This window comes from Lemur catta, chromosome 1 (assembly GCF_020740605.2).
Source record: "Lemur catta isolate mLemCat1 chromosome 1, mLemCat1.pri, whole genome shotgun sequence".
NCBI classification, from domain to species: Eukaryota; Metazoa; Chordata; class Mammalia; order Primates; family Lemuridae; genus Lemur; species Lemur catta.
Window position 1 is genome coordinate 27,837,580 of NC_059128.1, and position 26,319 is coordinate 27,863,898.

At 44.5% G+C, this 26,319-nt stretch overlaps 1 protein-coding gene across 10 annotated transcripts in view; it reads right to left on the bottom strand.

The window, feature by feature from the left end:
* Window positions 1-291: 291 nt before the first annotated feature.
* Window positions 292-26,319, bottom strand: part of SIPA1L1 (signal induced proliferation associated 1 like 1) — a 358,554-nt gene continuing 332,526 nt past the window's right edge. For 7 of the 10 annotated variants that reach the window (XM_045564663.1, XM_045564608.1, XM_045564626.1 and 4 more), the window contains 7 exons: window positions 16,433-16,672; window positions 15,505-15,670; window positions 10,500-10,746; window positions 7,541-7,687; window positions 6,017-6,131; window positions 1,364-1,448; window positions 292-670 (listed from right to left, as the gene is read on the bottom strand). In XM_045564663.1, coding sequence (XP_045420619.1) covers window positions 527-670; window positions 1,364-1,448; window positions 6,017-6,131; window positions 7,541-7,687; window positions 10,500-10,746; window positions 15,505-15,670; window positions 16,433-16,672 — 1,144 coding nt within the window. In that variant the 3' untranslated portion in view covers window positions 292-526. The remainder of the gene's footprint in view (window positions 671-1,363; window positions 1,449-6,016; window positions 6,132-7,540; window positions 7,688-10,499; window positions 10,747-15,504; window positions 15,671-16,432; window positions 16,673-26,319) is intronic. The other 3 variants (XM_045564679.1, XM_045564653.1, XM_045564673.1) reach the window with 1 other exon arrangement.

Consider the following 26,319-nt stretch of genomic DNA (forward strand, 5'->3'; position numbering starts at 1 on the left):
GAGGTAGGCATTTTCTCAAAACAACTCCCTCTCCAGGCATTTTGGGAAAGAAGGTAAGGAAATAGCCCTCTCCACTCCCCAAACAAACAAGTTTTTAAAAAAAAACTTTATTTTCCTAGGAACAATGACATTCGTCAGGATAACAAGGGAAAGCTTGGGTTACCTGAAATAGATAAGAAAGCTGATGGAAATAGAGGCAGATGGGCCAGGGGGCACCCTGGTCCTAGGCCCAGTTTCTTCTTAAATACATAACAGATAAAGATATTGTGCAAAAAAATAAAGACATTCACATTTTAGCAGTTAAACTTTTATTTTACTTTTTAAAATTTTTATTTCCTTTTTTTGTTTTTCTTTTCTACAAAAGGCAGATAATGATTGTTGATCTGCAATTGTCGTGTTGTGCACTCCCCAAAAGGGGGCAGAGCAGGGAGCTCTGAGAATGCTTTCCATGGCCTGAATAAGGAGTTCCAATGCGCTCAGGGGAGAAGGCATCCCCGGGCCCTCCTCCTGCCCACCTCAGCCTTCCCTAGCTCATGTCTATGGTGTTGAAGACCCATTCCGTGAACTTCTTCAGCTTGTCCGAGGCATTCTGGGACTCCTCCTGTAGCCTCAGGTTGTCCTCTCGCAAGTGCTGAACTTCTGCCTGGAGGTGGGCTTTGTCTTCTTTTTCCTGGGAGGCAGAGCAAAGTAGGAAAGAACTAAGAGGTGCGGCCCACATTGCCCAGCTCTTAGGAGAGTGGCTATAGATCTGTTTCCACCCTTCACCCATTTCTCTCCTCCGTTCCGCTAATCAGCTGTATAAACAGCCTGGGACCAGGTGCTAAGACACTCTAGAGAAGCAAGGCCTAAGAAACAGGGCTTCCGGAGAGACCACCCTACACGATTAGCTTGGGATGTGAATACATTAATGTGTATTTTAAAGTCGTGGTTAATAAGGACTGTCTTAAGTTCTAGGCAATTGATCTGGTGGCTGCTGTCTTGGGATAGTCAAAGCCACCCAAGAAAATAAACAACATTCAGTTCTCTTGGTGCAAAAGCCCAGATAACAACAACTGCTGGGGAATCTGGGCTATTGACACCTTATACAAGGGCTGGGGAGGCTGGGAGAGGGCCCAGAGGGTGTTGGCTGAGGTTCAAAGGCTTTCACAAAAAAGGGAACAATTTTTCTTGTACACGTGACAACAAAGGCCTTCTTGCACTGTGTGTTCCAGTGGGAACTGAGCTCCCTGCAGCCTCCCAAACACGTGCATACACAGGGAAAACACCCACATCTTATCCCACTAACACTACTTAAAAAGGGCTCTCACAGTTCAAGGGCAGTTTGTGTAGACTGGGCAATTTGCTTTGAGACTAGGAGGTTTACCTTCTTCAAATCTTCCTGAAGCATCTTCAGCATACCTTCCAGCTGGTCCACTTTAGAAGCCAGAGTGGGAGAGGAATCTTTACTGCTGGGAACAAGAAACAAAAGACCATGTTTGCAGGAGTCTCCATGGCTGTGTGTTTGTGTGTGTATTTTTCTTAGTTTGAGGAGGCTGTATTGGTAAAATGGTTTTCAATGTCAAATTACTCAGTATGGTGACCCAATGTGTGTTTTTACTTTATAAAAGGAAATGGTAATCTTAACAAAAAGTAAAACAAGCTTCAACTACAGCCAGTCAGAGGCTTCCTTTGTTAAAGATGCTGCATCCTCACAACAAAAGAATAAAGGACAATAGTGAAAATGATCTCTGTCAGCACAAGAGGTACTTTCTGGCAGACACAATTGTCAAACAGTAAAATGATTGCTCAGAGAGGCTTTGGGATCTCTTTAGTGGGCTTCGAAAGAGAAGAGCTACTCCCCTGTGTGTGGTGGTGGGGGGAGAGGTTTGTGGCTGCTATGGGGTCTGCCCAGCTAGAGTAGGTCGCTGGTTCCCCAGAAAATAACCTTAGCCATGTGTGTAGTTGCAGCTAAGTTATTGTATCTACATCTTAAACATTAGTCTAAATATCTTAAAATATTTAAAAAAACAAGACTACATGTTTTAAAAGCTTGTCAGTCTAAGCTTGATGTCTTAAATTCTGTGCTATTACGATAAGCAAACAATTTTCTTCTCATTTTTTTACATTTAGGTGCCAATAATGCCATGCTAGTGGAGTACCAAAAGAAGTGTGAGCAGGGATGGCAGGCCAGCCGGCTGGCAGGCAGATGGCACAGCTGCACACGCCCCACCCCCAGGGTCCCACAGCCACGAGGCTTAGGGCCTCTGACAGCTTTTCTTCCCACACTCTCCTCTACCTGAATTCAAGTTTCCCAAGTGAGTTCTAGCCAAGTCTTTCTTTTTTTTTTCCATCTTTGATTTATTATTTAACTAGTTCAAATTAGGAACAAACTTTGTTAGAGCCAAAACCCAGATTCATTTTTATTTATTTATTTTTAATTCAGGATATTATGGGGGGTACAAACATTTTGGTTACACGTAATGTGTTTGCCTAGCCGAAGCCAGGGCTACAAGCGTGTCCTTCCCCCATACAGTGTGCTCCACTTCCATTAGCTGTGGGCTTGCCCCCCCACCCCCACCCCCACCTGACCGGCACCCCAAGAGTATTACTACCATGTGAACACATTAGTGTTGATCAGTTAGTACCAATCTGAGGGCGAGTACATCTGGTACTTCGAAGGACGGGCTCAAACTCTATCCAGGAAAATGTAACAGGTGCTAGATCACCATTGTTTTTTGTAGTTGAGCAGTATTTCATGGTATACATATACCACATTTTATTAATCCATTCATGTATTGATGGACACTTGGGTTGTTTCCACATCTTTGCAATTGTGAATTGTGCTGCTATGAACATTCGAGTGCAGATGTCTTTATTATAGAATGTCTTTTTTACCTTTGGATAGATGCCTAGTAGTGTGGGATTGCTAGATCAAGTGGTATTTCTGTTCTTATCTCTTTGAGGTATGCCCAAATTACTTTCAACAGGGGTTGTACTAATTTGCAGTCCCACCAGCAGTTTAAGAGTGTTCCTATCTCTCCACATCCATGCCAGCATTTGTTGTTTTGGGACTTTTTGATAGAGGCCATTCTCACTGTAGTTAGGTGATATCTCATGGTAGTTTTGATTTGCATTTCCCTAATGATTAGAGATGTTGAGCAGATTTTTATATGTTTGCTGGCCATTCATCTGTCTTCTTTTGAAAAGTTTCTGTTCATGTCCTTTGCCCAATTATTGATGGGGTTGATTTTTTTCTTGTTGATTTTCTTAAGTTCTATATAGATTCTTGTTATCAGCCCTTTATCGGATGTGTAGAAACCAAATATTTTCTCCCATTCTGTAGGTTGTCTATTCGCTCTAATGATAGTTTTTCCTTGGCTGTGCAGAAGCTTTTTAATTTGATCAGGTCCCATTTGTTTATTTTTGTTGCTGCTGTGATTGCTTTGGGGGTCTTCTTCATAAATTCTTTACCTAGGCCGATGTCTAAAAGAGTCTTTCCAGCATTTTCTTCCAGAATTCTTAAGGTTTCACGCCTTAGGTTTAAATCTGTTATCCACCGTGAGTTGATTTTTTTGTGAAAGGTGGGGACCCAGTTTCAATCTTCTGCATGTGGATATCCAGTTTTCCCAGCACCACTTATTGAATAGAGATTCTTTTCCCCAATGTATACTTTTGTTTGCTGTGTCGAAGATTAGATGATGATATGAGGATGGTTTTATATCTGGGATCTCTGTCCTATTCCAAAGGTCTGTATCTCTGTTTTTGTGCCAGTACCATGCTGTTTTGGTTATGAGAGCCTTGTGGTAAAGCTGGAAGTCTGGCAGACTGATGCCTCCCAATTTATTCTTTTTGCCTAAGGTTGATTCCAGATGAAGCGTAGAATTATTTCTAAATCTGTAAAGAATGATGGTGGAATTTTGATAGGGATTGCATTAATTCTGTAGATCACTTTAGGTAGAATGGACATTTTAACAATATTGATTCTACCAATCCATGAACATGGTAGGCATTTCCATCTGTTTAGATCTTCTACAATTTTTCTCAGTGTTTCATAGTTCTCCCTATATGTTTCTCACCTCCTTTGTTAAATATATTCCTAAATATTTAATTTTCTTTGATGCTATTGTGAAAGCTGTTGCGCCTTTGATTTGATTTTTGGCTTGACTGTTACTGGCATATACAAATGCCATTGATTTGTGCGCAATTTTGTATCTTGAGACTTTACTGAATTCACTTATCAGCTCCAGGAGTCTCTTGGTTGAATCCTTGGGATTTTCTAGATATAACAGCATATCATCATCAAAGAGTGAGTGTTTGACCTCTTCTGCCACTATTCGGACACCCTTAATTTCCCTCTCTTGTCTGATTGCTCTGGGATTTCCAGCTCTATGTTGAATAAAAGTTCTAGCCAAGTCTTGCAGCCTCAGAGTCACACAACAGAGAATCTAAAGTCTTCTATTGGGAAAACATGCAGCTGCCTCTTTCCAAAGGCCAAAGGGAAGAAGTAAGTGACCGTGAATTTTTTGGATCATGGAATACAAGGTGTTATTTATTTTAAAAATCAAAGTTAAGTTACAATTTCTGACCTAAAATGAACTGCACTGATGTCTTCTGCTAATTCTAAGTCTATGATGGGCCCAAAAGGGGGAATGCACAGTGGTGTGGAGTGTAACAAGGCTGCAGGCCGATGGAATGGTAATGACCTCCAAACCTCTAAGACAGGGCAGCCAATTAATGCATTTTAAAAAGGAAGAAGTCATCTGCCATCCACAACTGCACAGTCAGGCACGACAAGCTGGTCAGAGTTTGGATGGGCTGAAGGCCAAAGATGAGGTGAACGGGGCAGTGCTAGACAGACTCAGCCAGGCGGGGGACGGAGACGAGCTGTGTCCTTCAGAAAGCCACTGCAGGCTGTCAGTGCTGAAGCAACTCTCGGTAGCCGATCTTGATGTCTAAAGGTGCTTCAAAATGCATTCTGTGTCTGCAAGTGCACTGGTGATGTTTAAAGATGCAACTAACTCCATTTGCATTTGTTCAGTCCACACTGAACACAGAAAACAGCCAGTCATCTCCCTTATGTCTTGATTCTCTCAGGAAACCAGTCTTGGCTCCCTCAGACTTCTCTGTTAGAGGCCCCATCCTAAGAAGGCACATATTGGGTTCTACTCTGACTCTGCAGATTTTTTTTTTTTTTTTTAAGTTCTCAGCAGCCAAACTGTGGTTCTCCTTACACCAGCAGGAGTGCGGCATCGATCTGTTACATCATTAACAAACCGTCATCCATTACTCTCGTACCTTTGCTGCTGGGAGCACTTCCTTGCAGACGTGTTCAGAGGAGTCCTCCAGCACAAGCCCTACGGCGTATCTGTGCAATCTACATCAACCTCGCCTGTCCTGGTATTGTCTATTTCTGACCAAGTTTTATAGATATACCTGGATTCTTAATCATCCTTAGAGGTTTTAAGGGAAGACTTCAAATTAATGAAATTATTCTGCATCAATCAGCGCTTACTAAATGTCCCGTGGCTGACTACTGGGCTGCTTTATGTAGGAATATCACACACAGATTCAACAAACTCACTATTTGAAACTAAGGGGAAAATAGAAATATTGGTATCTGCATGGTTACACAGACGTCATAAAGTCCATGCTCTTAACTACCCTGGTTGATCCAGTTTTCTAACATACAGACCTGAAGCAACACCTTGGAAGCTGCCTAAGCCTTGGACTAAACAATACAGGACCCGGGATATCTAGTGCAATGATTTCTTACCTGACCTAATAAGCTCCAAGGGCATATGTACTATGGCATAAAATAATAATGAATATTCATAATTACAACCTAATAAGCCATCAAGAACAGTTTAATTATGTTTACAGTGTTTCATAACAAAGCATTCTAACTAAAATGTGAAGTGTCTGGCCCTACAGTGATGAGCTTTATTCAGTTAATCCATGTGGTTTCCCACGTCTGCTATCACCGGCAGGGGTGACACATGGTACAGAGGGTGCCCTCGCCACGGATAAGGTGACCAACCTGCTGTACGACTTCATCTGGGCCAGAGCCTGGTCCTCAAGCTGATCACCGCTGGATGCAGCACTCAAGGGGCGATGGTTTTCATCACTAGCAGCAAAAAATGAGGCTCTCTGGACTAGAAGGGAGATAAGAAACCATTCGGTATTTTGGAATCCCATCCCTGGGCCATATCTATCAGTCAGCAAACGGTCTACACTGACAGTCAAGTGTAATCAATGCGCGGTGATGCGCTGGAAATCTAAGAGGATCATAGCATTGTGATTTCCCTTTATAAAAGCTGTAAATCAATTTTTAGTCCCCCCTTTCTCATCAAAGCAACCATTCTATTAACTCTTTCCCTGGAAATAGGTCTTGTGCCAAATTTCCAGACCAAGGCTCAGCAATGACAGCAATGCATTAAAGATAACTCTCTTATTATGCTTCATAAAACTTCTTGAATGATGTTTTCTGCGAGATGCCTGGCAACTCTTTGGTCCTAAGTCCATGCCACCTGTGTTTTAAAATACACCACCTTAAAATTTAAGCAAAGGAAACAAAATCAAATTTTTTAAAAAAATCTCCCATTAAAAAAACTAAACTTCTGCCATTTTAAGTGAAACTAACGAACAAACTAAAACATTAAGTTAGTACTGGGGAACATCAATTAGCCACATAAACATGAAGAAGGCAACAGGGATTAGTTATTGCCCTATTCCATGGTCACCCAACTGCTGGATTCTGTGGCCTATCTAGTAAATTTGGCCCCAAAATTGGAACTTGACTGAACAGCAACTTTCAGTTCTCCCAAGAGTGATAAAAACGATCACCTGTAATCCTAACTTTTATAAAGAACATTTAAGTACCAAAAATGTTAGAATGATCTTAGAAAAAAGTCTTTACTCAAAAAACGACAGCTGAAAACCTATGATAACACACACTGCATTTCATTTCTATTTCGGTAGGTCAGATCAGCAGCAGTCTGAGGACCTGCATTTAAGACGACCAGCCTAGCTCGTGGGTTGGTGAAGGAATCACGCAGTCAGAAAACATACTACCACCGTGCAAGGAGAGCTGAGTGGGAAGGGCAAGGAAAGCACCAGCACTGTCAGAACTGGGGCTCTGCCGAGCAGGACAAGCGCCCTGACGGATCCGACTGTGTGTTTAGCAACAATGTCTTAACAACATGATGAAAGAGCCTGGCTGGATACATGATCCTTTCAGTCCAGTGAGAGCTGGGATTCCTCTACCCTCTGCCCTTCCCACAATATGGAGGAGGTGGTGAGGCATTTATGTCATGAATTCCTATGGAGAGGAAACACCAGGCTGCATCTGATTACACAAAACATGTGCCTAAGTGTCCAGCCTAGGATCTGGCCCCTCCTGAGTCCTCAGTAACTGTTAGCTGGTTTCTGAAATGCTGGTGAAGTGCTTCTGTGGCCAGTGTGTGCAGAGCAGCACAGCGGCCAGAGACTGGATCGCACCACCAGTGCACTTCAGGGAGGCCCTGCAGGATCCCGGGCCGCTCTGGATCTTCAGCCGACTCACCCTCATAGGCTTTGGCAGCATCTACCAGGTTGGACCAATCCAGATCCGCAGCAGCATCAGGCAGGGGCATGAGGCCAGGGTCAGGCATGGGCTGCCTTCGGGTCTCCTGGACGTCGGTGAGGGAACTGTCCGAGGCCGAGAACTCGCCTGTAGGAAGGGACGAGGGATAAGATAGTTCTCATGCCCATAGAAGGACCACTGAAAAACTTACCCATTTCCTATTACCACACAGATTTGTAAGCTATTTGCTGCTGTAATCAATGTCCAGTCTAGCAGGCCATTAGCGTTCTAAAGCTGACTCGAAATAGGCATTGGCTTCCTCCAGTCCGTCTTCAATGGTTTTATAACCTTCCATCATTACATGTCTGCTTATGTGGGAGCCATGTGTCCATGGTGGGCCCAGGGCAGCTCTAGCATCCAGCTTAACCTCGAGAGTCAAGGGATTCAGGTGGGGAGAAGAGGCCTACTTCAACAGAGCAGCACTACATGCTGGAGCCAGGCCAGGGATATTTATTCCTATCAGAGGCGATACCAGGGCTGGCTTTTATGTGGCCTGGGAGCCAGATGTGACCTCCACCCCACGGACTCCCTGTAACCCTGGGACTGGTGAGGGGCAGATGCATGCCGGGGGCCGGGGGCCGCCCAGTGGCTTCCGTGGCTGCTGGTGGGTGAGAGGTGAATCAGGTGAGGTGAGTGAGCTAGGTTACTCATAGGGAGTTAATGCAGGAAGGTGACTTTAAGGGTAGTATTGGTGGTGCTCTCCTGCCCAAGGACACGGGGGTCGTCACACAAGTGGACCAGTTTTGGGTTGCAGCAGTCCAACTTCCCAAGCTCTTTCTAAGGGACAATTTGTTGGATGCATACGTTACACCATTGCAGCAACTCACTGACACCCTAACAGCTAGCCTTTGCTTAGCCCCGGGGGTGGGAGGAATGGGCGTGATAAGCCACTCTGTGCCGCTGAGGGCTCGCTGCTACTGCTCGTGTTCGTGAAAGTGGACAACAGAGAGGGCAGGCTAGTGGGAGCCAGGGAAGACGTAGCTCATGAAATGCAAGCACCCTCCATCGGCAGAAGCTGGGTGGAAACAGGCAGAGCGAGCAATTCCGTGAGAAGGACCGCCCTCAGAAAGTGCCTGTAACATCAAAATCCATGCAAAAGCAAAATTCTTGGTTAAAACCTATAAGTGATTCTAGAAATACCTGTTTACAAGGAGTTAAAAAGTTTCATCTATTATGACAGCCTGGTAGGCCAGAGTATATTAAGTGCTTGTTTTCCCTTTCAAATTATGTCAAGAACTGCTCTGAAGTGCAGCTGCTAGTTATTAATGTGCTTAAAATTAGCAAAATTATGAGTAAATGGAAGTCAACAAATACTGCAAGACATAAAATGTTCAGTTCTATTTAAACTTGTTCCCACCAAGGGTAAGTAGGAGGAACAGATAATTCTGTGTGTCACTCACAACCCTTCTGCCCTTTTAACTCTGGGCCCCAAATTTCCATGTGGGGAAGAAAAAAGTCACCCGTCCCTATCTTCAGTGGAAGTCACCAAACAAGGCATGGATTGCACGAGTTAGGACATGAAGTCACCGCAGCTGCTGCCTGATTTCAGGAGAGGAGGAGGAGGTGACGGGAGAGGGCTGCTCATTCCTTCCCTTCCTCTCCAAAGTGCCCAGGGCCCCACACGGGGCCTTAACCCCAGGCCTTCGCGGCTGGACAATCTATGACTCTATGTGACAGGCACATTTCCAGGCTGCTCTTTCGGAATGTAAGCCTTGAGCAGGCAGCAGAGACTTCACAAAGGGGTGACTCTTATCGCTGCAAAGGTAAGATTAAAAGTGCAGGGAAATGAGAGAAGCAGGCAAAGTAGGCAGAAACTTGCAGTGGCAATGGAATTCAGGGGAGAGTGGCCCCGATGTAGGACAAGAAGGGGAGAAAGAAGTTAGTGACATTGGGTCACTTCCAGGAAATTTTTTCTAGAGTCTGATGGTAACAAGTGGTCGTTTCATGTGTCAACTTTGGTTCAGTGGGGGTGACTTCCCAGGGCAAAGAGAAACCAGATTTAAGCTGCAGGTGGATGGGGGAGGGAGCAGGGAAAGCTGGCGTGACCCTTGCTTGACATTTGCCAGGGCCAGGAGGGGAGAACGGGACTGTGCCACCAAGCAGGACAGGACGGGCATAGGGAGCTCAGTGTGGGCTGAGCTCAAAGATAAGGCAGGGCAAGCAGGAGACTGAAAGAAAACATTGTTCCAGAGAAGCAGCAGAAGGAAAAGGAACGTGGGCATGAAGGGATGCATGAGACAGAAACACTGCAGCAGAATTTGCAGGAGAAAGAGACCAAATTTAAATCCAGAGTCCCAGAACATGGCCCTTAATAAATATGGTATCTAGTTGGGTCACAGAGCAAACACGGCATCTATGAACCAAGGGCAAGAACCTGGAGGTGCCTCCACTATCAATGTGCATTTTCCTTAAGTAATACTTGCTTGCTCAATGAATGAATGAGTCAACAAATGAGTGGCTGACACCAAACATCCTTACAGCCTGGGAGAGACAGAATGGCAAGCTGGGTTCTGATGGTGGCTGCAGGAAGCAGTGGCTACAACTCTAAGGAATAACTAGTGGTAGCCAAATTTGCTCCATCCCAACAGTAGCTGGGATGGTTGATAAGAATAGCAATTCCCAGACTACTCTTTGGAAATTCCAATTCCGCGGGTCTTGGGTAAGTTCTGGGAATCTGGATTTTTAACAAGCATCCAAGGTAACTCTTGTGGTCTGGGGTCACCGGGGGTGTGTGTGGGGGGGTTGCTAACCAGGGAGGGGTTGGTGAACAGAGAGGATCTGAGCACAGAAGCAGGACTTCCACCAGTGACCATTCTCTGAGCACACGACTGGCAGCCCTGTCTGGGGACACAGGCCGTCCCCAACAGGGCTGTTCAGCTGCAGCTGCACATGCACTTACCATGCAACGACTTCATTCCCAGGGTGTAAGAAGGCCTCCGCAATGGCAGAGACTTGGGGAGAGAAGGGTACGTGCTACTGAAGAGGACGTCGTTGGGCAGGGCTTGGTCCAGAAGCGAAGCCCTCGAGGTGAAAAAGTGCTCCCTCTGGCCGCTGTAGATGCTCTCGTCCGACAGCGTTCTGTGCAAGGCCCGCCGGGAGGTGGGGGTGGCGGGGAAGGGAGTCTGGGGAGAGGACAGCGCATGGAACTGAAAGACAGTGTGGAGACAAGAGCAAGTCAGTTTTCTGGTTCAGACCCCTGAGACCTAGGGTGGGCGAGGGAGGGCGGGGTAGCCAAGTCCCTGCTCCAGACGGGCCCCCTTGAATCCTGGAGCCCCAGCAAGGAACCTTCAGGCCCACCGTCTATTTCTATACCCGCAGGGAGTTGAGACAGGCGTGCCCCGTTGTTATTTCCCCTAGTCCAGCACGCTGCCTAGCAATGCTCCATACTCAGATACGCCATTAAGTGGATTTACCAACATCATGCTGTGGTTAAGAATGGCCTTTACGGTCAGACACATGTCAGTTCTATTTGAATCCTGCATCTCCGACCAAATCAGAGTCTCTCCGAGCCTAATTCCTCGTCTGCAGAAAGGGGTACAACACCTCTCAGAGTTCTCAGTGAGATGCTGGATTGACCACGGGCGTGTGTCAGCAGCATGACAAAATAACGTCACAGCCCGGGGGACATCCACCGAAGCCTGTCAAGTGATAACGTGTTTGCTGGGCAACAAGATCATTTGATCCTCAAAATATATTAACTCAGGTAACAGGTGGCTCTCGATAAACAGCAACTACTAAGTTACAGCCACTGAACCTTTTGAGGTACACATATTTCATGAGTTTTGGGGAGAATCTGAAGGTGCATTTCTACTCATGATATATTTATATGTTTATACATAAATGACAAGTAGTTCCAGACAGATGTGTCTCTTGTTGCTGTCTTTTGCCTTTGTGACCAAATTTGATTTTACTTGAGATTTGTCTGCACATAGCAAGCTTCTGAGAAGCCCTTTCATTGAGAAAGAACAGCCACATTGACAATATTTAAATGTCCGGCAACCTGAAAGCCACTAGAGTATCTGGCCCTTTAACAATAAAGAACTGAGGCCATGTTCCCTGTAACAGGGAGAACAGGTGAAGGTGTGAGGAGGAGGGCTGAGTCACTGCTGGCAGACAGCCACCGTGGGACTTTCCGTGGCACCCTGAAGGGGCAGAGAGAATGACGTAGCAGCAGCTCCATTTGGTAGGCTGATTACAGACCCAGAAAGGCAGCGTCGGCACTCAGGGCTATTCATGCGCTCTGGGTCTAGCTGCTTCTGTCCAACAAGCCAAGGGTTAATCAAGTCCAAGCTACCTCCAATGTGGTGTGCACAGCTGCTGCACCAGAAGGAAAAAATTATTAGCCAAACACATTGTAAATAAGCCCAACGTGTAACCAATTAGGTAAAAGTTGTGTTTACTTTTAAAAATTCATGATGAGTTAAATCCAAGGTATGTACATATGTGTTTGTCTAGAAAGCTAAGCTGCTGTGATACGTTTCAAGGGAAGACCTGGTGTGGAAGTGACACTCTCCTTTCTCATTTTGTGGAAAAGAGTAAGCATTAGGTTAAACAGCTTGCTAAGGATAATTAAAAAAAAAACAACAAAAAAAAACAAACCATGTAATATCTCCTCTATCTGCAAAGTTCTAGGACTATCACATAAGCCTCCTGCCTACCAGGCCATCTCTGTGTTCAAAAACTGCTACTAAATCTTTTTTAGCACCTCTGGTTTTAGCAAAGGGATTTCCTTTCCCTGATGGTTTTACAGGTGAGACGTTCTCCACCAATTCTAGTTTCAGCCTCTTTGGGAAATATTAATACACTTAAAGGCAGTAAACAGCTACCGTGAAGAGATCCTTCCAGCATGTGCTTTATTAAAGACGACAACATCCTCTACTAAAGGGAGACAGGGGAGGAAGTAACCTGCCCCGATGCTCTCTGCCCATTAAAAGGTAGCAGGACCTAGTCTTGTCCCAAAGCACTGGGGTGGCCCCTCACCCGTCCCTCAACTCCAGTCTTAAAGGTGTGCAAACCTGCCCGCTTCCTGAGAGCACCCCCTGCCTGCCTGGCAGGTACTGCCAGCCCCTGGGAAACAATCGCAGAGGGGTGGGATGGCAGACCGGGAAGGGATTTCAGAGAACATCCAGGAAGGAGGGTGGTTCTAAACCTGCTCCAAGGAGTGCCAGGGGTCCTCACAGCACCACCACTGGGGGAGCAGTTCAGGTGGGACCCCGACCCACATCACCCTAGCCTCCCACCAGAGAAACTCTGCTTTCTCAGTTCTACATATTGGGCTTCCCTGTGGGGTTTTATTTTTTAAAAAAGGGGGTCCCTGAGCTTTGAAACCATTTGGTCACCACTGATCTACTCTGGTCCTCCATTTCACAGCCTGGAGAGGTGGCATCTTGCTTCTTATGTCAGTCTCCTGTTCTCGTACTCTTTCCAGTGCTCCTGGCTATCAATGACACGTGTCACCTGCACTCAAGAGAAGCACTTCCTGAACACTGGAACCATATGAAGCCTCTTCCCATGTTCTATACTTGAGAGCCCTGGCTGGAAAGTAGGACTAATGCTTTGTGCTACTGTCTGTTCACTTGCCAGATTGTACGCTGCCCTTGAGGAAAACAAGGTCATTACTGCTCTGCCATTGTTCTTGAGGCAGGAGCTAGACGGCAGCTGCCTGGAGTCCTGTCACCACGTCCTGCAGCAGACAGCTTGCCCTGCTGGCAAATGAGCCGGGAGTGACCCTGCTATTTAATATTAACCATAGCTCATTGGCAGCACTGGCTATCCAAGAAAGCCACTGTGGTGTGTGGGTAGGCTCCTAGTTTGATGGCCCAAAGCTGGCTAGGCCTAGTACCCTAGAGCCGGATGCAGTGGCTTGGAGCCATGAGTCAGAAGTGGCCCGGAAGAGCTCTGGAGGGCACGCTGGCCTTACTGATATAGCAGAGCCATGGCACTCAGACAATGACCTTCAGAAGACACATGGAGCTACGAAGCAGAACCATCTGTACCCAAACCAGCTAGTTCAAGGAGGATGAAACTGGAGAGAGAACAGCCTACTCCCAGTTCCTGCTTCCAGCCTTCCCAAGGCGATCGTTTAGCCAGCAGAAGCACTGTCTTTGCAGAGGGTCTCACCGTAATACATTCACAACAGAAAGTGCACCTAGTTTCAAACAGGAATGCTAAAGTAATTCATTTTGGAAATAAAAGCCAAGACCTGGAATAAGGGCAAAACAGACATTTGCCTCCAATTATTTCCACTGCATGAGTAAATCAAAAGAATGAAAGCTCTGAGCATGCCCCTTGCCAAAAATGTTAAAGGAGAAATTGGTGGAAAGATTTCCTTTCAGGGCAGGTTTTATTTTCTTCTAACCTCTAAGGAAAAATCTGAAATAATTTTTATTTTGAAACTGGTACTTAAAAATTTTAATATATGGCTTTGGTATATTTTGATGGATAAAGAAAGAAGTTTCAAGCACTATCTTTTGCAAGGTTGCTAAGGAAACCACTTGTACCCTGGATGATGACTCAGAACCATTAAGTGTGGGCTTATGAAAACAGAACTTACAGAAATCAAGAATGGCTACATCTAGAAAATGATTTATTAACATAAGAAATCATGTCAGTAAATCATTTATTTCTCAGCAAAACTCTAGAGTGGTCCCTGGGCTACATCTGATTCCTGTAAATGTTGGTTTTTCAGTTTAGGAGGTATTTCCCACCTATCTGGGGGAAATGCACACACCAGAATGGTTGTCGGGAGAGCGTGGAGGCGACACCACCACACAGCTGCGCCGCCCGGCACGCCTCCTGCCCCCTGATCACAGTCTGAAGATGGGAAGTAGTTAAGGAAATATGCTGGCTTCCGTTTTCAATCAATTCTCAAAGTTCTTCTGAAATTAAAGCTTTCTAGTCACTTCAAACAGACTACAAATCATCCAACTGAGCGCTTAGAGAACAGAAAACTTCAAAGTCTGCTGCCACGACCTTCCTGGGGTGCACTCCCTTCTCCTGGGGCTACTCAGTACGCCTCAGACAGAAATACCTTACACTCAGGCGATGTACCTTCAGGCCCAGCTCACTAAACACCCGCTTGGTCCCCGGGGGCCTGAGACTGCACACGCTGGAGGACAAGGAAGCTTCCCAGCTCCTCCAGGCTGAGGAGGGCAGAACAAACCTTTCCGTGTGGTCACAGAAAGGTCAGGCCACTGCTACACACATATAAATGCTGAATAAGCACTCAGGACTGGGGGCAGAGGGGGACTGGGTTTTTGAGAAGGCATTTATAGTCTGGAATTCTGAGAGAGACACAGAGAAGGCTTTATGAAGGACAGAGAACCTGGGAAGCTCTGAAGGGGTGTATGTGGACTGAGTTTGCTGGACCGAATTTGTTAGTTTCCAGGGTAGGGGCCGGGTAGTTGATGAGAATGAACATCCATCAGGCAGGTCGGTCCTCTGAGTGAAGAGCCAGGAGGGTGGCCGGCTGGGGTCAGGGAACAGAGGCCGGGCCAGAGCGCAGAGCACTGCGGGCAGGAAGTGAACTGGGGACATTTGTGAGAAGGGTGGGACCCTGGGAACAGAAGACAGGGAAGCCCTTGTGGATAACTTTCTAGCTGACAGGGCGCCACAGTGTCTGCAGAGTTACGAGAAGCAATAGCATGGAGGTGAGGTGCACTCTGAGTGGGACACACGGGAGGAAGAAACAGTTGTTGGGTAGGGACAGGTGAAGAGAAGCTAAGACTGAAGAGATGTGGCTGCAGGGACTGAGACTGCAAAACACTGGGTTCTACTTATCAGGAAAGGTGGATGATGGCAGCAAGCGGAGCCAGCAGCCAGTGCTTTCCGGAAGGTGCGACTACAGCCAACAGCCCCTCACGCCTGCCTTCTAATGGCTCTCTACCCCAAGCTCTGCCCTGTACCTTGAAATTCTTCTGTGACTCAGGAGTGGGGCTTTCAAGGTCGATCAGTTTCTTTAGATCCTCCTCAATGGTGGACTTGGAGGTGGGCTTAGGCGAGGCCCGCAGGTCCCTGGTGGAGGCACGCAGCCTGGTGTGGGCTATTTCGTTGCCGTCGCTCTGATGACGCCTTCAAAGAAAGGGAAGAGATGGCGGAAACCAGTCAGCAAGGTTGACTCAAGGGCACGATGGGCTCTGACAGATGTAGGTCAATGGAGAAATATTAAAAGACAGAAAAAGAATTACTTCTGTTTAATAACACATCAGAATCTACTCAGACAAATGCTTCTTAAGGAAACAAACCCAAATTGGAACACAAAACCTAATGAATAAAATCACTCTTTTACAGAAAACTATTAGTTCTACTAAGCCAAAATTGGCAATAGACTTACTAAAAGACACAGGGTAAGAATCCCAAATGCAACCTTTGCACAAACAGAAACAAAATAATTGAAATGGATCATTTAATTCTTTGCTGTACTCCCTTGTCAAAGTCTTTTATTTTCAGGGATACTCACTCACTTCCTAATATTCCCTCTGGTGCCTCCTGGCCCACTTTGGAAGAATTACATGCAAAGGCTGTGATTAATATCATCAAATGGATTAGTGTGGTCTTAGCACCAGAGGGTCAATTATTCTGAAGTGTGTCCTTCAAACACACTCTTTTCTAGGAGATCTTAAGATTCTCAAATCCAAATGTTTTGCAGTACATCTTATTTAAGGAATGAAGCAGAGAAATAATTTAAGAAAATTTTACTTAGGGGAAAAAAAAAAAATCCCCTCCCCACCCCTTAGCCTGGCTTCCTCCGCTGTAAGAAATTGCCCCAACCTTTTCTGTTCTCTGTCATGTTAAAAGCAAGCCACCCAGCAAGAGAAGCGAAAGAACTCTTACTTTCTTGTGTCCATAAATCCCACGGAGTTTATGGTTCCTTCTGGCTTTTTCCATCCAATTAGGTACTTGCTAGTAGCGCCCTGGCGAGGGTAGAAAGTCCTAGGACCAGAGGAGGAAGAGGAGGAGGAGGAGAAGGACGGCGCGAACTGTGACGAGGTGGCAGGGTGAAGTTCTTCTTTAGGTGAACTTCGGGCACTGGTGAAAACCACTGGGCTGGCAGAGTGTCGTGAGCTCATGGTACTGGGGAGAAGCAGGACAAAGACAGAATGACCCCTGTGAGCACGGTGCATCTCAGGGTCACGACATTCCCTGTACAAGTATTGTCCGGGGTACGGGTGATGGCCGGGTTAAACAACAATGGATTTTTCATAAAATATTAATGGGTACGGCTGGCTGGCCTTCCTTGTTTTCTCACTATAATTTAAATGTCTGTTCTCAAGTGACAGGTGGTCACTAGGGCTTAGTGTGCACTTTAAATTAAAAAGTAAAAATAGTTAAGACCGTCGGGGACACTTTCAAACACACTGGCACCACTGACGTTTGTCACAGGGAAGTCTAGGAGAAAGAGCAGTAAAAGGTCTAGCAGTCTCAATGTCTGTCTGTCTTGCCTTCCTCAGAACTGGGGGTCATGGTGACACTCTTCAGGGCCAAGCTGAGGAGGGGAGAGGAGCCCGAATCAGGGACACAGCACCCCAGACTCCCGTCCAAGGCCAACTGGGCACAGTGAGTTCTCCCTCCCCATGGCATCTGGCATTAATATTGGCTCTAAAAAGCTGCTCATCATTGTATTTCCAGTGGTGTTAAAGATTACAAAACTAAAGCCTAAGGGACTTAAAAAAGTCTAAAACGCAGGAGTTTGAAAAGCAGTACAGAACTGAAAAAGGCAGAATTTTCAAAACTTGGGATTAGAGTTTCAGTTGTCTCCAAAGGAGGAGGGCCTTGAACTGTAGGATTTCCATGCTTCCTGCCCAGTGGTCTCACGGGAGCTAAGCTCACACTGTCCGAGTCCTGCTTAGTTCTCCAGCTTGGGATGAGACCAAAGACAGCTGACTCTCACTACGCTGCACTTTCGTTCATCAAACACCAGTGGTCCTGACCGGAATAAAGTATTGACTTTGGTTAATAATAATGCATCACTCTATGGCAAATGTACCACAGCGATGTAAGATGATGACAACAGGAGAAACTGGGCAAGGGATATATGGGAACTCTCTACACTATCTTTGTAACTTTTCTGTAAATCTGAAACTACTCTAACATTAAAAAGTCCTGAAATAGTATGTATCAGTGAAAATGAATCTTGACAACCCCACCTCAAACTTTCCACAAAAATGAATTCCAGCTGGATTGTACATTTACATGTAGATCTAAAAATCCTGGCTGGGTGTGGTGGCTCATGCCTGTAATCCTAGCACTCTGGGAGGCCCAGGTGGGAGGATCATTTGAGCTCAGGAGTTCAAGACCAGCCTGAGCAAGAGTGAGAGCCCATCTCTACAAAAAATAGAAAAGTTAGCTGGACGTGGTGGTGCAAACCTGTAGTTCCAGCCACTCCGGAGGCTGAGGCAGGAGGATCACTTGAGCCCAGGAGTTTGAGGTTGCTGTGAGCTATGATGATGCCACTGCACTCCAGTCTGGGCAATAGAACTAAACCCAGTCTCAAAAAAAAAAAAATATCCTGGACTATAACATGGAAGAACACCTTTATGATAGAGACAGAGGATAGTTTAATGGGATCAAAAGGAAAGAATTGAACCCCATTAAAATTAAGAACTTCTATTCATCAAAAGACAGAGTAGGAGAATATATGCAAAATATATATCCAACAATAGGCCCCAATCCAGAATATATAACTAACTCCTAAAAATCAACAAGACAGACAACCCAAAAGGAAAATGGGCAAAGATCTGAAAAGGTATTTCACAAAAGAGGATATCTAAGAGACCAATAAACACTGGTGCTCAACATCATCAGATACCAGGAAAATGAAAATGAAAACCACAATGAGGGACCCTTACACCCGCACCAGAATGGCTAAATTAGAAAGCCTTATGGTATCAAGTGCCAGAAAGGATGTGAAGTGACCAGAACTCTCATACACTGCTGTTGACAGTGCCACTTGTTACAACCACTTTGGAAAACTAGTTCAGAGGCTCTAGTAAAGTGGAACATATGTCTATACTATGACATTCCATTCCCAGAAATGCAAAAGAAATGCATACATATGTGTACCAAAGGCCATGTTCAAGAATTCTTAATATGCCAAACTGGAAACAATCCAAATGTTCAACAGTAGAGAAGATAAATGGGTTGTGGTCTGTTGTCACAACGTAAACATAACACAGTGATGGAAATAAGCTGATGCCACCTGCCACACATGGAGAAATCTCACCAACGTAATGTTGACACCAGACACAACATAATACATATGGCATGACTCCATTTCTGGGAAGTCCAAAACTAGGCAAAATAAGTCTATGATCTTAGGATTCAGGATTGCGGTCACCTTGGCGAGGAGGTGTGCGTGCTGGGGAGGGAACGGGGGCGGGGAGGGGTGCTGGGATGGCGGTAGTGTTCTGGTAATGATTCACCTGGGTGTGAAAATTTATCTGGATGTACACATGACCTGCACCTTTTTGTGTACGTATGTTATCTGTCGATAGAAACACATCTACAAAGAAAGCAAAAGTAAATGACCAGAAGGAAGGCTCTGTCAGTCCATGAGACTCTGCCAATGGGGTGGGGCAGGATACTGGTAGGGGAAGAATGAGACACAGAGCTATGGTGACCTGGAGGGTTTTCCATACTATTTGGGCCAAATATAACCATCTTCTTAATTTTTATAACTAACGGAGGAACTAGGCTCAAACCGTGCAAAAACTATAATAATAAAAAATGACTACTCTCATTCCAATCCCCCTAACAATCTTTTCCCCCAAATATTTTTCCAGCTAGACAGTGGAAGAAAAAAAAAAACCTCACAAAACCTCAAAGGGTGACATAAATTTAAAAGCAATGCAAACTTACCTCTTAATAACAAACATATATACGTTTGTTTCTAAAATTAAGAAAAGGGAATGCAAAATTCTTCCATAAGTGCAGGACATTAAATCAGTAAGAAAAAAAATAATATTAGCTCCGTTATGCAAAGGAGACTGAAAGTAGAAAGGTGCACCAAAAGAAAGACGGAAGCAAGGAAAGACCCATACAGAGGCAGACGAGCTCATAAAGACAGCAGAGACCCAGATTAACAGCAATGCGCATTCACACTGGGAACATCCACGGAAGGACACTTCTGCAATGTCAGAGTGAGGAGGCCTTCGGCATAGTTTAAAACAATATGGTGGGCTTGTGGGCATTTGTTAGTCACTTAGGGCCAAGATCTAATCTTTGGTTTGCAGATTCTTTTTCACCTGACTATATCCACCTCATATACAATTACAACATAGATGTGGCGATGTCTCAAGCCTCAACCCTGGTTAGTGTCTGAAGCAGATTCCAACAAAATGAAAACCAATGAATTAGGGTCCAATTTATACCATCTCCCATCTAGGGTAATCATGTGCTTGCTTAAACTGCCTTGATGAGTAGCCACAAGTGAGTGCAGGTGTGTTTGAATTACTAGCACTGTTTAGACTTCAGCATGCTAAAATACAGATTGTTGGGCCCCCTCCCTAACTCCCCCCTCAAGATTCTGATTCAGCACACGAGATGGAGAGAATTTGCACTTTTAACACCTTTCCAGAGGATACTGTGGTCTGCGACCCATACTTTGAACACCACTGTACCAGAGGTACATTTGCATTGCCACATTTAACGTTTATCAGCATCATGTATCTTGACATGATTAACACTGGTATTCAAAACTCTGGAGCCTTCAAAGACTAAATGCTTGGTCAAAAAAGAAATAGCCATGAGAATAGAAAGTAAATTGCATAGCCCATTAATTTACAAATAATTCCTCCATGTTGTGCAAAATAGCCATGCTGGTTTGAGCCATAAGGTACATACTGCACAAGAGGGAAAGTTAAAGAAAACACTCAGACGTCAAAGGAGAGAGCAATAATATACCATATATACTGTTTGGGGGAGCTCTTTCTTTTCTCTATGAATTTGATCACTACTATTATTTCCCTTGTAAGCATTCAATAAATTGTACTAGATTAAAAACCCTCTGAAGGCAGGGATTTTTTTTTTCTGTGTATCTAATAATGCCAGGAACACAACAGACTCCCACTAAAACATCTGTTGAACAAACTATTTTTCCTTAGCATTTGTCACTGTGTAGCACGCTATACATTTAATTTCTTTGTCTTGTTTATCGTCTGCCTCCCATTTAAACGTAAGCTCCATGAGGGCTGAGATTTTTTGTCTTTGTTCACTATTAAATCCCCTATGCCTAGAATAGTCCCTGGCAACTGTAGACACTCAATATTTGATGAAGGAAATTGTCAAAGATAAATTAGCTATCCATTTTAAATAGAAGGAGTTATACACGATGATACACGATGATAGTGTATTTTACTCATACTGTGTTTAAAACTAGACGATGCTTTATTTTTACTGAAAGAAATAATAAAATCTACAAATGATGTTTCTGTTTACAAGTGTATTCTTAAAAGGGTAATTGCTTAAATAAGACCATTGACCCTGATTATTGGTTTTATCTGTGAATAAGATGGGCTGATACTAGCTCCCAGGTGTGAAATGCCAGCATACTTCTGCTCATTAATGGTTATAATCAAGACAGTCCTCCTTAACAATTGATTAGCTTTAGGAACAAAGGTACAAGCAAAAACAAATTAGCAATTCACTGGTATGTCTTCCTTCTTTAATGTCTAGAACTCACAGCATGAAGTAGGTGAGCACTTCAGTACACTTTGCTTTTAATTCAGTGGGCATATGACCATCACCTGAGAGCTCTTCTAAACCATGTTTTCTTATGTTCTAATCCTGGATGTTTTAATTTAATAGAGCTGGGGTGATGCCTGGGAGATCTGGCAAAACTTCCCCCTAGTGTGCACACAAATTGAGACCTACTGCTGAAACCCGGTTGAATTTTTCATACTGTTACCACTTGGTCTAGATCCAGTTTCATACTGTCCTGATCAAGAAGGTGAAGCCCTGTTTCTCCAGCTGCTGTGGCCACCTGCAGGTGTTGACATAAACGGAGAGTCCTGCGCTCCCATCAGATCTTCTGGAGCCCCAGAAATCTGTACTTTAACAAACTTCCACAGGCTTCTCGTGCTTTCTAGAGTTTAAGAGCCACTGTGTAGCCCCTCAACTCCTCCCACTCTAAAATGGGTCTGAGTCTGGGCCCAGCTGTGGGCGGGGCTCCTTGAAGCTACCAACCCACTGGCCTGGGCCCACCTCGAGGGTTGTGCACCCACACACTTCACCTAAGAATCTCCAAAGTGGGTTTAATTACAACACAACTAACACGAAGTCAGCTTCACACTTTTTAAGGGGCACTGTGTGGCTGGCCTGTCTCATTAACCTGGAGATATCATGTTAATTCACTAGGCTGCAATTGCATTTTAGCCAAGGAGAGTTAAATCTCTTCATAGGAATTGTGTAAGAAGGAAATAAACCAATAATATGCAACAAAAAGAAAAGAGCAGCAGATACATTAGGAAGTGACAACTGCAATATCTGTTACTTTCCTCAATGTATAAGAAGTGAATTTAACTGTGAATATGGCCAAACCGGAACCGCTAGAAACTTAGCGTGTCGCCACATGAAGAGACAACTAATTTTCATACAAACTACAGGGCACTTTCCTTTCCTAAAAGTGGAACAAGCTTGGATTCTGTTTGGCGGAGCCAGGACATGAATTCTGGAAGGGACGGTACACACATGTGCATATGATACCCCATGTAAAAAGAGGGAACTGGGTAACCGAGAATCTGGGACACTCTGACTCTTCCCAAACTTCTCATCTTGACCTGATGCTCAGATGAAACCAGGAACCACATGCGCCACACCCTGGTTATTTCACAGTCCTGCTGTGGTGAAACTTCACAGGGGATGCTGGATGAGCGATTTGCACAAAGGGCTGTAGTCACAGTGGGGGCTGCCCTACAGAGGAGCCCCATTTGCTGACTCTGCAAAGCAATGAACCACACACACAGCACCGGGGGGCCTGAATGCCATCAATCATAGCCCCACGGACCGAACCCATGAGGGCTGGGGAGACCGTCCTGAATTCCTGCATCGTCACTGAGGCCACCACATCCTGTGAAAAACATCTGCTGGCCATTGTCGGTGCCGGTGGGGTAGGAAGCCGCTGAAGGGAACACTTGGAGTCACGCACTGTTCAGGCATGGCACGGAGGGGTGGGTTTTAGACAGGCCAGGCCTGCTAAGGATGGTATTTTCAGGAGGGGGAGAGCAGCAATTAGTCACCTGTCAAACGGCTGTGGCAAAATCTGGGCAAAGGCTGAATGCTGGCCTAATACCAAGGGGAGGAGAGCTGACCGGGTTTCCTGTGACTGCTTGTACAAATACGCCTTAGGGTGACAGATAATGTGGAGGATAATGATTAAACAGGACTCCTCCCACTGTGTTCAACACTAGCCGATTCTGTACTAATTCCAATACTGGGCTCCACAATTTAGGAGGGCTTCAGGAGACACTAATTCCAAAGGATTAAGGGGAAAACAAGTGAAATAGGGATGATGAAGTTGGCAAACGGGATATCCAAGTGACTACAACAAGGAAAAACTGTCCATCTGTGAGAAGTAGATATTTAGCAAGTATATGGCATACTTATACATAAAGTATAGGGAAATGAGTGACTAGGCATATAAAACAGAAAAGGCCTCTGGGATCATTGTGGACCACAAGCTGAATAAGTCTGCAATTTAATAAGGAGTTAACAAGTATCTATGAACAGTATCATTTTATGGGACATAGATGAGAAGGGTGTCATGCCTAGGTCTGGCATCTAAAAAGGATAAAGAAAACATAGCAGAAAGTTTGAAAAGAGAAAATATGATAACAAGATGCAACACAAGGAGCAGTTATAGAAGCTGTGGAAGACATATACTTGTTGAAGGAAAAGTAACTAGATAACTGCATTAAGGTAGGTGATGAAGAGCTTAAAAAAGGAAATGACAGAAAACCTTGGTCTTAAAAGGACATTTCCAGTTTGTAAAACACTTGACAACCTTTTTTATTCTCAACAAACACATGAACAGCCATTATTTGGACTAAGCCTTTGGTTTGGTGGTACTTGGCTATGCTAATGTGTATGACATGACACATTGTCACCAGCTGCAAGCTCTATCCATCAGCCATTTAGTTTCTGACCTGCCGTCTTGTGTAAACTCTTAACAAGCAGAGTTTGCTGGTCAGTGGACTGAAAGGTGCAATGGCAAGCCATCTTCATTTGTCACCATGTGCTTGTATCTGCTCAGTGCCTGCACCATAATGTCTTCTGCTGTGGTCCACAGCCAACATGCCATCTCCTAGATTGCAGATGAAGGACGGCCAAAGGCCACATAGCTGGTCCATGGTACCATGGCAGAACTGAGACTTGATCCTGGATCTTAGGCTATCTATTTTCCCCGTTTCTCTCTCAACTTGCCTGGAGGTGGAAGGCTGCAACAAAATTAATTTTTCTTTCTTTCTTTTTTTTCAAATGACCACCTTAGATTAACAACTAGATTAAGCCAAGAAGAGCTAACCATATCTTTTTATAATCTTAGATGTCAAAAATATTCTTCATGTTTAGAAAAGACTCAGCTCAGGAAAAAAAAAACACATTTATTCTCTCTTAATTGTGTGTTTAAGCTGCAGCTAGAGGAATGGGACAAAATAAACAGGGAGAGGACTTGTTACGTGCTCAGAAAGGCTGTGGAATCTCTCCTCATGAGATTTTTTTCCTTTTATTCATATAAAGCAATTATATAAACTCTCATCCTGGTAGGATGCTTTAAATATGACAAAGAACGGACTGTCTGCCCTTTCTGAATTCCCTTTGGCCTTATGATCTAATGGCATTTGGAGAATTTGGGCTTATCCACTGGATGAGTGGATTAGTTGCCTCATGGAACAAAGTAATGACAAACATTATGTCGGTGAGTTCTGCATCAAGCCTTTGCGGCTTGACAGAGGGCTCACTTTCTCAATGTTCACTTGAAATTTCAACTACAGCGTGGTTCTATTGTTCAGTCTTTGAGGTTGCTAAAAGTAACTAAAGTTCTGGATAAAATAACCACCCACCCCCATAAGCTGGAAGAGATGCAGCAAGACAACTGAGGCCATATCACCTGGAGTTCTGTCATCTAGAAGCAAAATTCAATATGATTCTGAATGTTCATTGTGTGCGGGGCCACAAGACAAAAGTTACTAATTAAAATGATCCACACCCAACAACGAGGTTAAGGCAAATGGAACCAATCACATCTACTGGGAAGTTCTGGTTTTGTTCTGTTAGAGGCTGAACTTTCAAATTCTGAATTAGTCCATAATACTTAGAAAAATAATATTCTCACATTAGAGAAAAAATGTAGAAGAGAGGCAACTCATTATTAGTAAATTAAAAAAAAAAATCCAGGCAGAAAAGACTTAAAGAGGGAAATGTTACAGATAAAGATAACTGAATAATTTCCAAATGAAGAAGGAAGGCATATTTTTCACAAATATAGGATGCCAAAGAGGGCACAGAGGACAAATTTGAACACACTAGCTCTAATACACACACAGAGGCACACACAGTCCAGTAGTTAGAGCGGCCTGAGGCATTTCATATGTTCAATGTAAACTACACATAAGAGGCCCTTCTTTTTCCTCTGCTCTCAAGAAACATACAGCTTCTCTGGCATGAACAGTTGACTTATTAGGTCAACCAGAAAAAGCACATTCATGAGACTGAACTGTACTGACATCTGCAGGCAGGCAGGCATTTTTCTTAGTCTTTAATCAGCTCCTCTAGTGAATGTCAAACATTGACCAACACATAGCCAGACCCTGACTGATATTTGCATATAAGCTGTTACAAAGTTCTTCCTTGTCATACTTTACTGACAGATTTTAAAGACTTTTATACAGAAATGACTTTACCAAAAATTCATGCTGTACAAGGACTTTACATACACTCTGATACCTACACCTAACATAAAACCACTACAGCTCTCTACGAATATGGACACATCTGTACAATAACCTTTGAAACATAGTAGTGGTTTTCCAGAAGACTTGAGTTGAGGATTTATGTGACTTTTGAACTGGTTTATTAGTAGCAGCCTTGAGTCATCAGGCAGAAAAGGGGGAACGTTTAAGCAGAAGTTCTTCCGATTTGCTCATCAGAATGTGCTGAGCACCTACCTACGATGCTCACGGTGGCACACACCATGCAAAGGTATTGAGGTGAACACATTGGGTGAGAAAGCGCTTACACTGGGTGGCAGTACCAATGTACAGTAATCACATAGGTGGGTACTGATTGGCCACAGAGCTCTGAGGGGGCCTAAGAGAAGCAAGAGGAAAACAGTTTGGAGACAGGCAGCATGGTGGGCCCAGAAGTCTGGACACCGAAACAAGTCAGATCAGGATGTCACTGAAGAGATGCGCATGTGCAAGGATGATGTGCAGTTTTTATCTTCAGTGTGTGGTCTTAAATCGGACTCCAACACCAGAAACACCACTGGTCAACAGGACGAGAGCACTTCATACTAACCGTAGAGGTCCTTGTTTGCCGCACAAACTGGTACTGCCTACTGCCAAGGCCAAGACTCTCAGAAAAAAATGAATCCAGCTGGTGAGAATATTAAAATTAGAACTATCTTCACCTCTACTATGCTCACCATAAATCATTGTTTTGAGTAGTTCATTTTAAGATCTGAAAGTGAAACAGCTATTACAAAAAAAGCCCAATGTTTTAAACGT